Here is a 14,855-nt window from a genome sequence, read left to right as displayed (position 1 = left end):
CCTGCGAGAAAGGGACACTCACATTTGTTGTGTTAATTTCATGATTTACAGTATATTGAGCCCACAAGTGGGACAGAGGGGATCATTTTTCGATCATAAATTATATAACATTTAATATTTCTTCACAAAACTCGAGTGAAGTGTTCAATTTTGTTGTTACACTGGTTTCAAAATGTTTCAAATATCTTTACCATTTTATGAAATAAATGGAAGGTTGAGCCTTACCTCCATCATTCAGAAACATTATTCAGAAGATTGCACCACTTTGATGTGTCATCTCACTGTGTATTTGGTTCTGACTTCATGCCAAATGTTAGGTTCTCTGTGCCATCTTGTCTCCGTTATCTACAGTAGAGGCAGCTCCTTTGATCCACGCCTTTGATGGGCGCCTTGTGTTTCAGAACGAGGGTGAGAGTTGTTCGGAGGATGACGAGGTGTTCCATGACCCTGGGGACAGCTGGGAGAGGGACCCTCACCTGGCCGGCTCCCCCCACAACTCCCCCCAGGTGTAAGTTGCTTTCTCTCTACGCAGCTAGGATAGGAGACCTCAAGCATTCCCTGCATATACAATTTGACATGCGTTGTCACATAACTACCTGCAACAAGAAAACACAAGCTCATATCAAAGTAATAGATATGACCATCGATTAGCAATAGATGCTTGATACATTTGATACAGCCAATTCAAAAATACATACTTCTGGCCATAGAAAATCTGTTATTTCCTTAAGAATATTCATGTCACTCTTATCTCCAAAAGAAGGACAAGCAGTTGGTTAATCTTCCTCAATATATATGTCTCCTTTCTATCTGATGTCACTCTCTCCATCTCTGTATCACTAACTAGGCACAAGATGTCTCTCGCTCATGAGAGTATCTTGATTGGAAGGTTAATTTTAGCGTTGTGCCGTACGAATCTGATTCAAAATGAAGGTGTTACACTGGATAATGGAGAATGGTGATTAGTTTAGCTTGGTCTTGTGTTGAGCAGCACAGTCAGCAGCATCTGTATCATGTGTATGTAGTTTTATAGAAAAATAAAATGTGGGTGACATTTGTTTAAAATGACCACCTTCACTTTACCCGTGACCAACCTTCACTTTACCTGTGACCCACCTTCACTTTACCTGTGACCCACACTTAACCTGTGACCCACCTTCACTTTACCTGTGACCCACCTTCACTTTACCTGTGACCCACCTTCACTTTACCTGTGACCCACACTTAACCTGTGACCCACCTTCACTTTTCCTGTGACCCACACTTAACCTGTGACCCACCTTCACTTTACCTGTGACCAACCTTCACTTTACCTGTGACCCACCTTCACTTTACCTGTGACCCACACTTAACCTGTGACCCACCTTCACTTTACCTGTGACCACCTTCACTTTACCTGTGACCCACCTTCACTTTACCTTTGACCCACCTTCACTTGACCTGTGACCCACCTTCACTTTACATGTGACCCACCTTCACTTTACCTGTGACCCACCTTCACTTTACCTGTGACCACCTTCACTTTACCTGTGACCCACCTTCACTTTACCTTTGACCCACCTTCACTTGACCTGTGACCCACCTTCACTTTACATGTGACCCACCTTCACTTTACCTGTGACCCACCTTCACTTTACATGTGACCACCTTCACTTTACCCGATGTGTGTCTTCTGCAGCATGGCTGGCTACCATCGGAGTCCTTTGTCCTCCTGCCGGTCCTCCCAACTCAGCAGTAGCAGCAGCTATACGTACAAAAGATGTAAGTCTCATAATGGATTGTGTTATCAATATGATAAACCAATCAAATAAATAGGATCTCTTCGCAAATGCAAATGAGGTCATGAAGCAGGAACTACAACATAAACTTGGAATATTTTTAAAAAAATCATGTGATTAACATGATTAAGACGTTAATGTGTCGTTAATTTGGAACAGATAAGACTTTTCTTATAATAATAATAATTACTTTCCCCAAAAAGGAAATATAACAACCAGTTTTTCTCCCCATCTTGAAGCAAGTTAAGTATTAAGTTAAGCAAGATATGTTTGCCCAGGATGATCTCAAGAAATAAAAAGCCTGTAAAAATTATATTAGTTCATATCACTGCAGATTGCAATATGCACAATCAAACATCATGTGACATATATCTGATGTCATGATGAACCAATGAATATTGTCCCCCACACTCAGACAGATACAGTATTACATTACTGCGCAGTTAGATTCATTCCTATGCAAGGACATTCACACTAGTATCCATCTTCAGTGTCTCTCGGATCTGTTGGAAACCACTCCAGCTTGGCTGATGTTTCCCGGATCTGCAAGGACCTTGTAGCAAGGATCACCGACAGACATTCAGGTACGGAGGCGATCGATGCACACAGTGATGAGATGTCACGTGTTACTAGGTTGTTTAGTGCTGTTCAGTTTAACGCAGGATCAGTGACCAGTCTCATTGAAATTAGTTCTTTCTGCTTGCTACCACTACATGAACACCTGAGGACATTCCATTACAGTTCATGTCAGAACTACCTTTCATCCCACCAATCAGAGCATCACAAGATCATGAAAGTGAAAGTCTGGAGGTGTTTTCTAATCATGCGATCTTGAAAAGGTTAACAAGGGACATTCTGTATGACTGATTTTGAACTCTGTCCATAGCCCTTGGCAAGTACTGCTAACAATCTCAGCCTTCTATTGACATAGTATTAGACATTCCAGAATTTTCTTTTCCTCGTTTTTAAAATTTTAAAGGGACAACTTTCTTAAAATATATTTAAAAGTGTAGTCTGGAATAGAAGTCAGCATTTTGATACTTGCTTCTGATTGGATAATGTCAACTTTCTGTTAGTCGTCTCATTGGTCAGTCAGATCATCACTTGCACAGTGACACCGAATTACAACGAGCAAAGTACAAAGTAGACTCAATATAGGGATGACAGCTTCTTTATTTACTGTAAAGGCGACTTCTATATAACAACATGATAGACAGAGAACGCATGATGAAGAAGCGAATAAGACAGGAAGTCAGTTAAACAGGATAAAGTATACATAGGTGGGGTGATTATTGCTTAATGAGTTCATAGGAGGCGGAGGGGATGAAATAGCCTTGATCTCTGTTGATTGATGGCTTGTGGCGGTGTATGTGGACTGCTTCTGTTAGTTTTCCTTTCAGTGAAGTCATTGAGGTTGTTGGAGAGGATTTGGACGTTTTCCAGTTGATGTTGTGATTGCAGCAGTTGCTGATATGGTCCGAGATGGCTGATTGTTACATGTTGTTACAGGATTATCCTTCTGTTTTCAGTATTATGATTATCCTTCTGTTGTCAGTATTATCCTTCTGTTGTCAGTATTATCCTTCTGTTGTCAATATTATCCTTCTGTTGTCAGTATTTAACCTTCTCATGTTAATCTCTTCTTGTATGCAATTGTTGTTACTGTTAATCCTATGCCTACTATATATATTCTGTACCATGTTCATAATTCAGTCTTGCTTGACAACGGTATAAGGATCTATACCAATACGTCACCATTACAGTTTAATAAGGAAGCTGTTATCCATCATTTGTGTCTACTTTGTCGTCTGTCAGCTTCTAAGTAATGCCCATCAAACAATAGCAAGGTCAAGGTCAGTGATGTACAGTGCCCTGTTTCGATGACTTCCTGTGAGAGATGTAATGTCAAGTAGAGCCAAGGCCTTATGACTGTTCTTTGTACTATACAGGAACTGCACTACAAGAGAGTTTTGCCGACAAGATTCTGTGCAGTTGTCACGACCTTCGTCTGTCTGTGTTAGCCATCGTGGACTCGACGGGAGGACCTGATGGTGAGCTCAACCATGCAGAAACAATGTGCATACAATTGACACACGATATACAGCTGAGATACGTGTATACATCTAAGATACAACATGTGTACAACTGAGATACATGTGTACAACTGAGGTACATGTATTAAACTGAGATACAACTTCTGTACAACTGAGAAACATGTATAAAACTGAGATAAAATATGTACAAAAGTGAGATACAACATATGAACAACTCAGATACAACATGTTTACAACTGAGATACAACATGTTTACAACTGAGATACAACATGTACAACTGAGATACAACATGTACAACTGAGATACAACATGTACAACTAAGATACAACATGTACACAACTGAGATACAACATGTGTACAACTGAGATACAACATGTGTACAACTGAGATACAACATGTGTACAACTAAGATACAACATGTACAACTGAGATACAACATGTACAACTGAGATACAACATGTACAACTGAGATACAACATGTACAACTGAGATACAACATGTACAACTGAGATACAACATGTACAACTGAGATACAACATGTGTACAACTGAGATACAACATGTGTACAACTGAGATACAACATGTATAAAACTGAGATACAACATGTACACAACTGAGATACAACATGTACAACTAAGATACAACATGTACAACTGAGATACAACATGTACAACTGAGATACAACATGTACAACTGAGATACAACATGTACAACTAAGATACAACATTTACAACTGAGATACAACATGTACAACTGAGATACAACATGTACAACTGAGATACAACATGTGTACAACTGAGATACAACATGTATAAAACTGAGATACAACATGTATAAAACTGAGATACAACATGTACACAACTGAGATACAACATGTACAACTAAGATACAACATGTACAACTGAGATACAACATGTACAACTGAGATACAACATGTACAACTGAGATACAACATGTACAACTAAGATACAACATGTGTACAACTAAGATACAACATGTACAACTAAGATACAACATGTACAACTGAGATACAACATGTGTACAACTGAGATACAACATGTACAACTGAGATACAACATGTACAACTGAGATACAACATGTACAACTGAGATACAACATGTACAACTAAGATACAACATGTACACAACTGAGATACAACATGTGTACAACTGAGATACAACATGTGTACAACTGAGATACAACATGTGTACAACTAAGATACAACATGTACAACTGAGATACAACATGTACAACTGAGATACAACATGTACAACTGAGATACAACATGTACAACTGAGATACAACATGTACAACTGAGATACAACATGTGTACAACTGAGATACAACATGTGTACAACTGAGATACAACATGTATAAAACTGAGATACAACATGTACACAACTGAGATACAACATGTACAACTGAGATACAACATGTACAACTAAGATACAACATGTGTACAACTAAGATACAACATGTACAACTAAGATACAACATGTACAACTGAGATACAACATGTACAACTAAGATACAACATGTGTACAACTAAGATACAACATGTACAACTAAGATACAACATGTACAACTGAGATACAACATGTACAACTAAGATACAACATGTGTACAACTAAGATACAACATGTACAACTAAGATACAACATGTACAACTGAGATACAACATGTACAACTAAGATACAACATGTACACAACTGAGATACAACATGTACACAACTGAGATACAACATGTACAACTGAGATACAACATGTACAACTAAGATACAACATGTACAACTGAGATACAACATGTACACAACTGAGATACAACATGTGTACAACTGAGATACAACATGTACAACTGAGATACAACATGTGTACAACTGAGATACAATATGTGTACAACTGAGATACAACATGTGTACAACTGAGATACAACATGTACACAACTGAGATACAACATGTGTACAACTGAGATACAACATGTACACAACTGAGATACAACATGTACACAACTGAGATACAACATGTGTACAACTGAGATACAACATGTACAACTGAGATACAACATGTACAACTAAGATACAACATGTACACAACTGAGATACAACATGTGTACAACTGAGATACAACATGTGTACAACTGAGATACAACATGTACACAACTGAGATACAACATGTGTACAACTGAGATACAACATGTACAACTGAGATACAACATGTACAACTGAGATACAACATGTACACAACTGAGATACAACATGTGTACAACTGAGATACAACATGTACACAACTGAGATACAACATGTACAACTAAGATACAACATGTACACAACTGAGATACAACATGTGTACAACTGAGATACAACATGTGTACAACTGACATACAACATATACACAACTGAGATACAACATGTACAACTAAGATACAACATGTACACAACTGAGATACAACATGTGTACAACTGAGATACAACATTTGTACAACTGAGATACAACATGTACACAACTGAGATACAACATGTACAACTAAGATACAACATGTACACAACTGAGATACAACATGTGTACAACTGAGATACAACATGTGTACAACTGAGATACAACATGTGTACAACTGAGATACAACATGTACAACTGAGATACAACATGTACACAACTGAGATACAACATGTACAACTGAGATACAACATGTACAACTGAGATACGTGTACAACTGAGATACAACATGTACAACTGAGATACAACATGTATAAAACTGAGATACAACATGTGTACAACTGAGATACAACATGTGTACAACTGAGATACAACATGTACAACTGAGATACAACATGTACAACTGAGATACAACATGTACAACTGAGATACAACATGTACAACTGAGATACGTGTACAACTGAGATACAACATGTACAACTGAGATACAACATGTACAACTGAGATACAACATGTACAACTGAGATACAACATGTACAACTGAGATACAACATGTACAACTGAGATACAACATGTGTACAACTAAGATACAACATGCACAACTAAGATACAACATGTGTACAACTGAGATACAACATGTACAACTGAGATACAACATGTACAACTCAGATACAACATGTGTACAACTGAGATACAACATGTGTACAACTGAGATACAACATGTGTACAACTGAGATGCAACATGTACACAACTGAGATACAACATACATACAAGTCACAAGAAGCATCCGTGACAGACTATGCCTCTGTTCCAGATGAATTGCACAGCCAGGAGAGACACCTTCTGCAGCTGGCTGTGTGCCTCCAGCAGCTGTCGACTGGCTGCAGTCTGTGGGCGCAGCTGTATGAGGGATGTGGGTCATCCAACCTCACGGAGCTGCTGCAGCGGCTAGTGTCACAGCTTCGGACAGTCAGCGGTCATGTTGCAATGTTTATACAGGTGAGAAGCTGAAAGACTTCAGTATGACACAAGCCTTAAGTCATGTTTGCAGCAAGTTAAAAACTTCTAACAGATCTACCAAAGCAAAAATGAAATTATTGAATCATCATAAGGGCTGCAACGATACAGGAAGGTCATGATACGATACGCATCTCGATATTCTGGTCACGATACGATACGTATCTCGATACGCAATGATATATAAAACAAGACTTAAAGCATGTCAAGATTGAACCTTTTATGATTTTGGAACAGTCAAAAAATTTTTTATAATAACAAGACTACTGAAGTTGGAACTTTCTCTAACTTTCCTTAAAAACAATTCAAAGTTCAAACACCAGAAAATAATTAATGTACTCCACCGGTGATACAACTTCAAAGAATTTTATCAGGAATAATATATTCCAATATCGTGTTACCTTAGTTGCAGCTTTTACTATATATATATATATATATATATATATATTTCAAATTATAAGAACCACAAGTGTAGCATTTTGGTACTGGTGATTGCTGTTGCAGGATATTTTTACGTATGGAACCATTTGATCAGTCACCCGAGGGACTTCCCGTGCTACATGTATTTCGATTGCGAAAACGTTATGTTGACATATATTCGCCAAATTGCCACACACATGACTTTTAAGGAGTCAAAGTATGGCATTTTTAATATATGTATCCTTTCTCTAGCAACTAAAGTTCGTTTCAATACGTCAAAAGCGGTAATCTGACTGTGGTTGCAGTATCTCTTCACACACGATTTCACATAACTTAATGAAAACAATATTAAATGAAATTTTGAATAAAATTAATAAAATATATTACAAACACAAGTCTAGATATATAATGAACACGTTTTAATAACAAGATAGTATAGTAATGGTATTTAATTGCGTACTTCAGTTCGGATTTGCTGACAGGTATTTCCGGTGTTATGTGCTTGCGGGGATCAGCTGATAATGTTTTTTGAGATGGGGAAAAACATGTCGGTGTAAAACCTGAGCTTATTAAAAATGTAAGTACGTTTTGGGGAGCCATGCGTTACCGCGCGCTATAACCAAGTTAGCGGTTTATTGAAAGGCACAATAGCGAGGAAACGCTTTACTTGAGATTTTCGTGGCGTATCGATAAATGGGCCCACGTGTATCGTATATCGTATCGTGGGTCAAGTATCGCGATGCATCGGAATATCGGTGTATCGTTTCACCCTTAATCATCACCATGATCAGAAGTTTAACAGCTCTGAATAGAAGTTGAAACATTTCTATCCTGAATATGTATGCCATGTTTGATTGTAGTAAGAATCTGAGGTTCATCGGCATGGCAGTAGCACAATGCTAGAGGTTACAGCCTTCTTGCTCTTTGAAGCACACAGCATTACTGCTAATAATCACACTTATTATCTTCCTGTACCTCAGCTAGCAAATTTTAGGCCTGCAAAGTAGAGATAATTTCTGCATAAACAGCTTGACAACAGTATAAGGATCTATGCCGAAATGTCGCCTTTACAGTAAATAAAAAAGTTGTTTATCCATAAATTATCTCTACTTTGTCATCCGACAACTTCTAAGTAATGCCTATCAAACACATTTTAGGCTAGTTGCTTCAATGAGTCTTGGCAGAAATTCTGCTTATATCAAAATAGGGACTGTGTACGTAACATGGGGATATGTCATGGTTTTCAGATCAGTTCATTTTCTAGTACATTCGCAGAGTGTCGTTCAAAATGTCCGAAATATTTTCAATTAGGTATAGAAGAACGTCCAATCAAAAGTTGATCAGTTAATGAAAATGTCATAATGCCCTTTGTCTCATGCCAAATCACAGAGCGTCTTTGACAGTACATCGACACTGTTACCATCTTCCCGGCCACGAAGCTGTAGGATCACACCTGGAAGACAAGACCTTTTGCTTCATCTTCACTTCACTGAGTACAACGTTCTCATAATATCATTCACTGTTTTGTCCAGTTCAGTCATGTGTATTTGCAGGCCACAAACAAACAGTTGATCTTGAGCAGCTTGCAATCATACTCTTTGTTTCCCTATAGGGTTGTGAAAATGAACTACGCAGTATGGTCCAAGAGTCGGGGATGAAGATCATCAACAGTGTCATCAAGATGTGTCGGCAGTGCGGGGAGCTTGCACTGGTCACAGACACTCACATGACATCGTTTGACGTCCAAGGGGAACATCGACATCAACAGGTAACTCTCCTTGCAGATATTGTCATAACAGTGTCTGCAATAGTGTAAAATCTCAGGAATGTTCATATATTTCCTGTCCTACAGAGTGGTAGGGCAGATCAGTAACTAAAACGTCACAATGAAGGTCCAGCCTCGATCTCCCAGAGAGCTACATGACATGCTTATTCCTGGTGTCCCCATCCATGCCCTCACTCACTCACTCACTGTTCCGTCAGACATACATCCAAAACTGGCTCCAACAGGAGATATCGCTTGGCAAGCCTCAGAGTTTTTACACTTTTATCAACTCGTGTTGATATATTGTATATCAAAAGACACTCAGGTGAGATTCTCTGTTTATCTCCTAGTGAACATTTTGTTCAAAGGCAGAATTTTGACATAAATCTCAATAACAACCCAAATTGGTACCAATACCACTGACTTTACCATTAACGAGATAACAGGCACACATTCAAGCATCGACCGACCGCCTTCTCGGTCTAGTGATAGAGTGTGCTGGGAGAGCGGAATGTCGCAGGTTCGATCCCGGGCAGTGTCATAGCAAAAGACTTTGAAAGATGGTACTTATTGTTACCCTGCCTGGCGCTTGGCATTAAAGGGGCTAAAACAAGAACGGGTTGGCTCGGAGTCCGTACACTGTGTCTGATCAGGGTATGCACGCACACAGGCACACCATGCGTTGCTATATAAGAACAATCATTTGAACGCGACGTTAAACCCTATTTCACCTCTCCTCGCCTTCAAGCATCAATATGATAATACACAGTAATTTTCTGAAAGCCATTACAAGTTCCCCACAGTTACACAGACAGTTGCAAGAGTCAGAGCCCTGATTCCAGACAAATCCTACTGCTGCTGCAGCTGCTGATGATGATGATTATTTACTGATATGCTGCTGATGTTGATTTTTGTCAGCTGGCTCATGACGTCTGCCAGGCGTTCCTGTCTGGAGGGGACTCCCACGTGGACAGGTCCCTACAAGATGGCGTTCAGTCCCTCGAGGAGACCGAGTGTCGAGCACAAACTCTGGCAGACCAAGCCGTCACAAGTCTGGTACGCCCCCCAACCTGAACTGATCTTAATACTTGAAGCTTAGATATACAGTAAAGAACAGATAATGCAGCCTTGTAGGCACTGTAAGACATAGTTTTTGATATCCATTGGCTATTTTAGTATGACCACAGGCTGCTTTAAAACATATCTGATGAAAAACAATATGATTATTAAACACTTTGTGTTCCTCATAATAGCTGTGTATACAGACGAATACTGTTCTATGCAGATATACACTCTGTTGGTTATAAATATAAGACTACATATGCTGCAAAAGATCTTTAGCACTGTATGAGGCATTGATGTCCTGTGAAGCACTCTTGTTAGTCCTTGCAGCAGCATGAAGCATCGAGAGACTCTCTGACAGCCCATGTTAATTTATTCTTTCAGAAATATGGTGATCTACCCCAGCACATAGAAATTGTTGTTTCAACCAACAAAGTTTTGCTGCAGAAGTGTCAAGAAATTCAGGTACCAAATTTTCTTACACCAAATTTGATCAACAAGTGAGTCTGGAAGAAATAAGAACAAATAAGTGATCATTAATTAAAAACACATTGGCTGACAGTAATATTATGGGGATAAGCTCAGCTGTGCTCAGTGGATGGGATCTGAATTAAAATTGTGTATGTTACGTCTTGAGAATAATTGTGTAGACTTGCATTAATTTTCAACATTCAGATTCAGAATTGACATAAAGAAATAGGGGACCTATATTTTAAGATGAATTTTAGGCAAATAATGAATGTCATTACCAGTATATGTAATGTAATTAAATGGTTACTACTTATTGTTTCATTCTCCAGATTGAGCTGGACACAAGCATGCGAGACAGCTCCGACTCTCACTTACCGCACTTCTACCAGACAAGCTTCCGACGATCTCAAGCCCTCTTGTCCCACATCAACAGTTTGGTAGACACAGCAAGTCTCCTTGTCCAGTCAGCTGTACCTGTGTTAGAAGGTAAGACACCTGGTAGACACGTCCAGTCAGCTGTACCTGTGTTAGAAGGTAAGACACCTGGTGGACACATCCAGACAGCTGTACCTGTGTTAGAAGGTAAGACACCTGGTAGACACGTCCAGTCAGCTGTACCTGTGTTAGAAGGTAAGACACCTGGTAGACACATCCAGTCAGCTGTACCTGTGTTAGAAGGTAAGACACCTGGTAGACATGTCCAGTCAGCTGTACCTGTGTTAGAAGGTAAGACACATGGTAGACACATCCAGTCAGCTGTACCTGTGTTAGAAGGTAAGGCACCTGGTGCCTGGTAGACACGTCCAGTCAGCTGTACCTGTGTTAGAAGGTAAGACACCTGGTAGACACATCCAGTCAGCTGTACCTGTGTTAGAATGTAAGGCACCTGGTGCCTGGTAGACACGTCCAGTCAGCTGCACCTGTGTTAGAAGGTAAGACACCTGGTAGACATGTCCAGTCAGCTGCACCTGTGTTAGAAGGTAAGACACCTGGTAGACATGTCCAGTCAGCTGCACCTGTGTTAGAAGGTAAGACACCTGGTGCCTGGTAGACACGTCCAGCCAGCTGCACCTGTATTAGAAGGTAAGACACCTGGTAGACATGTCCAGTCAGCTGTACCTGTGTTAGAAGGTAAGACACCTGGTGCCTGGTAGACACGTCCAGTCAGCTGCACCTGTGTTAGAAGGTAAGACACCTGGTAGACATGTCCAGTCAGCTGTACCTGTGTTAGAAAGTAAGACACCTGGTGCCTGGTAGACACGTCCAGCCAGCTGCACCTGTGTTACTCTCACTCACTCTTGTATAGACCTGACTTCTTTCATGGATGTTGTATTGTCCAGTGCATGTTGCAGACACCAGTGGAGGGGATGTCCGGCGAGTGTACCGCTGTGCAGAGCTGATACAGAAGGCTGCTCTGAGAATGCTGAGCTCAGCGGGCAGACAGCCCGTCAAGGACTCAGGGTCCGACCTTGAAGAGATGTCTGTTCTCTCCGAATCTCAAGCCGAACAGTTGGAATATGCTGGACAGGAAGTGAACTCTGCGACGATCTCTCTCATGGAGAATGTGTCAAAGTTCATCAGTGCTGACAAGTGGACAATATCCCCAGGTCGTGGGAAGAGGTTGTTACCAATCTCTCCAGAGAAGTCTCCTGGTGGGCCTGTACCTTCTCGATGTGTGTCGGTGAAGAAAAACATCATTCTTGTCAATAGTGCTAAGTCATGAGATTTGCAGAGAATATGGAAACCAAATGTAGACCAGCACCACATTTTATTTAACCGGTGCTAAGATGTAACTTCCACAGATGAATATCACTTATGTCATGAAATAATACTGTTTAATAATCACAAATAATTGATTTTAGATTCAAGACAGTTGGTGATTTTATACATATATAAACCTCCATGACAAACAATTAACATAATCAAATCATGTAGGAAAGTATTTTATATGTATATAGTTACTTATCCTGACAACGGTGAACAAATCCCTGGGCATACTTCATGACTTGTGTTTTGAAAGACATAACCAAAACATTGCAATGTTTTAATAGCTTTCTCATGTTAAAGTTGGCACTGTAGTTTCATGTATTCTGTGATTAGTGGATCACCCTGGAATGCTTTCCTGTTAAGGGTATTCAACCAGTGCCTGTATGGCATATATACTACTTACAACATACCTACTTGCCTAAACTGCTTATCAGTGTATTGAATTGACACCAGTTTCAGGTCTTCAGCAACCCATACTTGCCGTAAAAGGTGACTTTGCCTGTCGTAAGAGGCGACTAACGGGATCGGGTGGTCAGACTCGCTGACTTGGTTGGTGCATGACATCAATCCTAATTGCCTGGATTGATGCTCATGATATCAATCACTGGATTGTCTGGTCCAGACTCGATTAATTACAGACCGCCGTCATATAGCAGAAATATTGCTGATTGCGGCGTTAACAAACAAACAAACAACAACACCAATTTTGTGATATAGATGGTTGTGATACTCTTTATGAATATAAATAATTTATATTAGAAAGGACATGAGAATAGACTGAGGGGACAGTGCCCTGTGAGGTCAATGGGTCATCAGTAAGCAGCCCTGGCTACCCATTCACACGCAAGTTAATATGAACACATGCTTTACTTGAATTTGAGCTGTCATGCTGCTTTCAGAGGTAGTGGGTTAAGATGTCAAGCGGACTTGAAGATTGTATGCTAGCGGCTTGTTAGAAAAAGTGCAATATATAGTATGTTGTATTTATTGTCAGGATGTTCTTGCAGTGTCTGTTACATCTTCCCGAGGCAAGGGAGTTAACTGACTTTAAAAGTCAAGTTTCTAACCTTGCTGAACTAGGCTGGTATTATGGAGTTACATTTTCGTAAACTGTCATGCAGATTTCGGTCGATTGCAGGGTCTGCAAAGCATCTGCACCACCAACTTGTCAACAGATATTGTCTGAATCTATTCATGTTTTTAATCAAGGTGCTCACATGATTTGATGCACTTTGCCATGTCAGACTCGTTTTATCACAATATAGATCTTGATTATCGATCAGATCATCTTGACTGGGCGCCGCCATTTTGTATCATGCAAATGCAAGTGATACGAGAATTGGAATCTGATTGGTCCACAGATGGCACTACGATCAAGCCCAGGAATTCCAGTCTAGTTCGGCAAGGGTGGAAAATGGACTTTTATAGTCAGTTAACTGCCTTGCTCAGGAAGATGTGTCTGTTAAGGTTAAGTGTTCGTATTCAATGTTGCATTGGGACTTCATGTGATAAAGTTTACAACATAGAGATGTGTAATACTAGTTGAATGAATACAGCTCAGAACCTTTTTGGGACAGTCATGACTTATTTGTATGGTCAGATCTTATGATTAATTTCCTCTTGGAAGAAGTTAAATCAAAATAATCTGTAAACTGACTAAGCTTGAATTTGTCCTTTATATTAGATTGAGCTTTTCTGGCTTCCTGTTCTGAACTAAAGTATGAAGGCGAACCTGCTTACCTGTCTGTTATTTGGGTTGTCCTAGGACAGGTGATTTGCACTGGTCTATCTGGAGGAGCCTAGTCGTTGAAGGACTGACCTGGTTTCATTGCCCCCATGGGTACAATGTGGGAAGCCCATTGCTGGTGTCACCTGCTGTCACAGGGCTGGGATATTGCTAACAGTGGTGTCAACTCTTACTTGCTTTTATTTTTTAAGACATTGGGTAGGAAGAAATGAGGATATTTATTAAGGCAGTTTGTAAATAGCTGTTAATTGCAATTGATTACTGAAGGCCAAGGATATCATTCTTGTAACATTCCTTCGCTTTGTTGATGAGGTGTTTTATGATAGTTCTTTGTATGAT

The 14,855-nt window shown here is 39.8% G+C and overlaps 1 protein-coding gene across 1 annotated transcript in view; it reads left to right on the top strand.

Moving 5' to 3' along the window:
- The window catches only part of LOC139473028 (kinesin-like protein KIF14), a 38,940-nt gene extending 24,085 nt beyond the window's left edge, over positions 1-14,855 (top strand). Inside the window, exons 22-31 of the mRNA XM_071255536.1 lie at positions 402-508; positions 1,679-1,761; positions 2,270-2,362; positions 3,728-3,829; positions 7,082-7,266; positions 9,317-9,472; positions 10,388-10,525; positions 10,916-10,996; positions 11,332-11,488; positions 12,355-14,855. Coding sequence (XP_071111637.1) covers positions 402-508; positions 1,679-1,761; positions 2,270-2,362; positions 3,728-3,829; positions 7,082-7,266; positions 9,317-9,472; positions 10,388-10,525; positions 10,916-10,996; positions 11,332-11,488; positions 12,355-12,725 — 1,473 coding nt within the window. The 3' untranslated portion in view covers positions 12,726-14,855. The remainder of the gene's footprint in view (positions 1-401; positions 509-1,678; positions 1,762-2,269; positions 2,363-3,727; positions 3,830-7,081; positions 7,267-9,316; positions 9,473-10,387; positions 10,526-10,915; positions 10,997-11,331; positions 11,489-12,354) is intronic.

This window comes from Haliotis cracherodii, unplaced genomic scaffold, assembly GCF_022045235.1.
Source record: "Haliotis cracherodii isolate W230 unplaced genomic scaffold, xgHalCrac1.p SCAF_26, whole genome shotgun sequence".
Lineage (NCBI taxonomy): Eukaryota > Metazoa > Mollusca > Gastropoda > Lepetellida > Haliotidae > Haliotis > Haliotis cracherodii.
The sequence above is the reverse complement of the archived record's forward strand: the minus strand, read 5'-3'. Positions and strand labels throughout refer to the sequence as shown.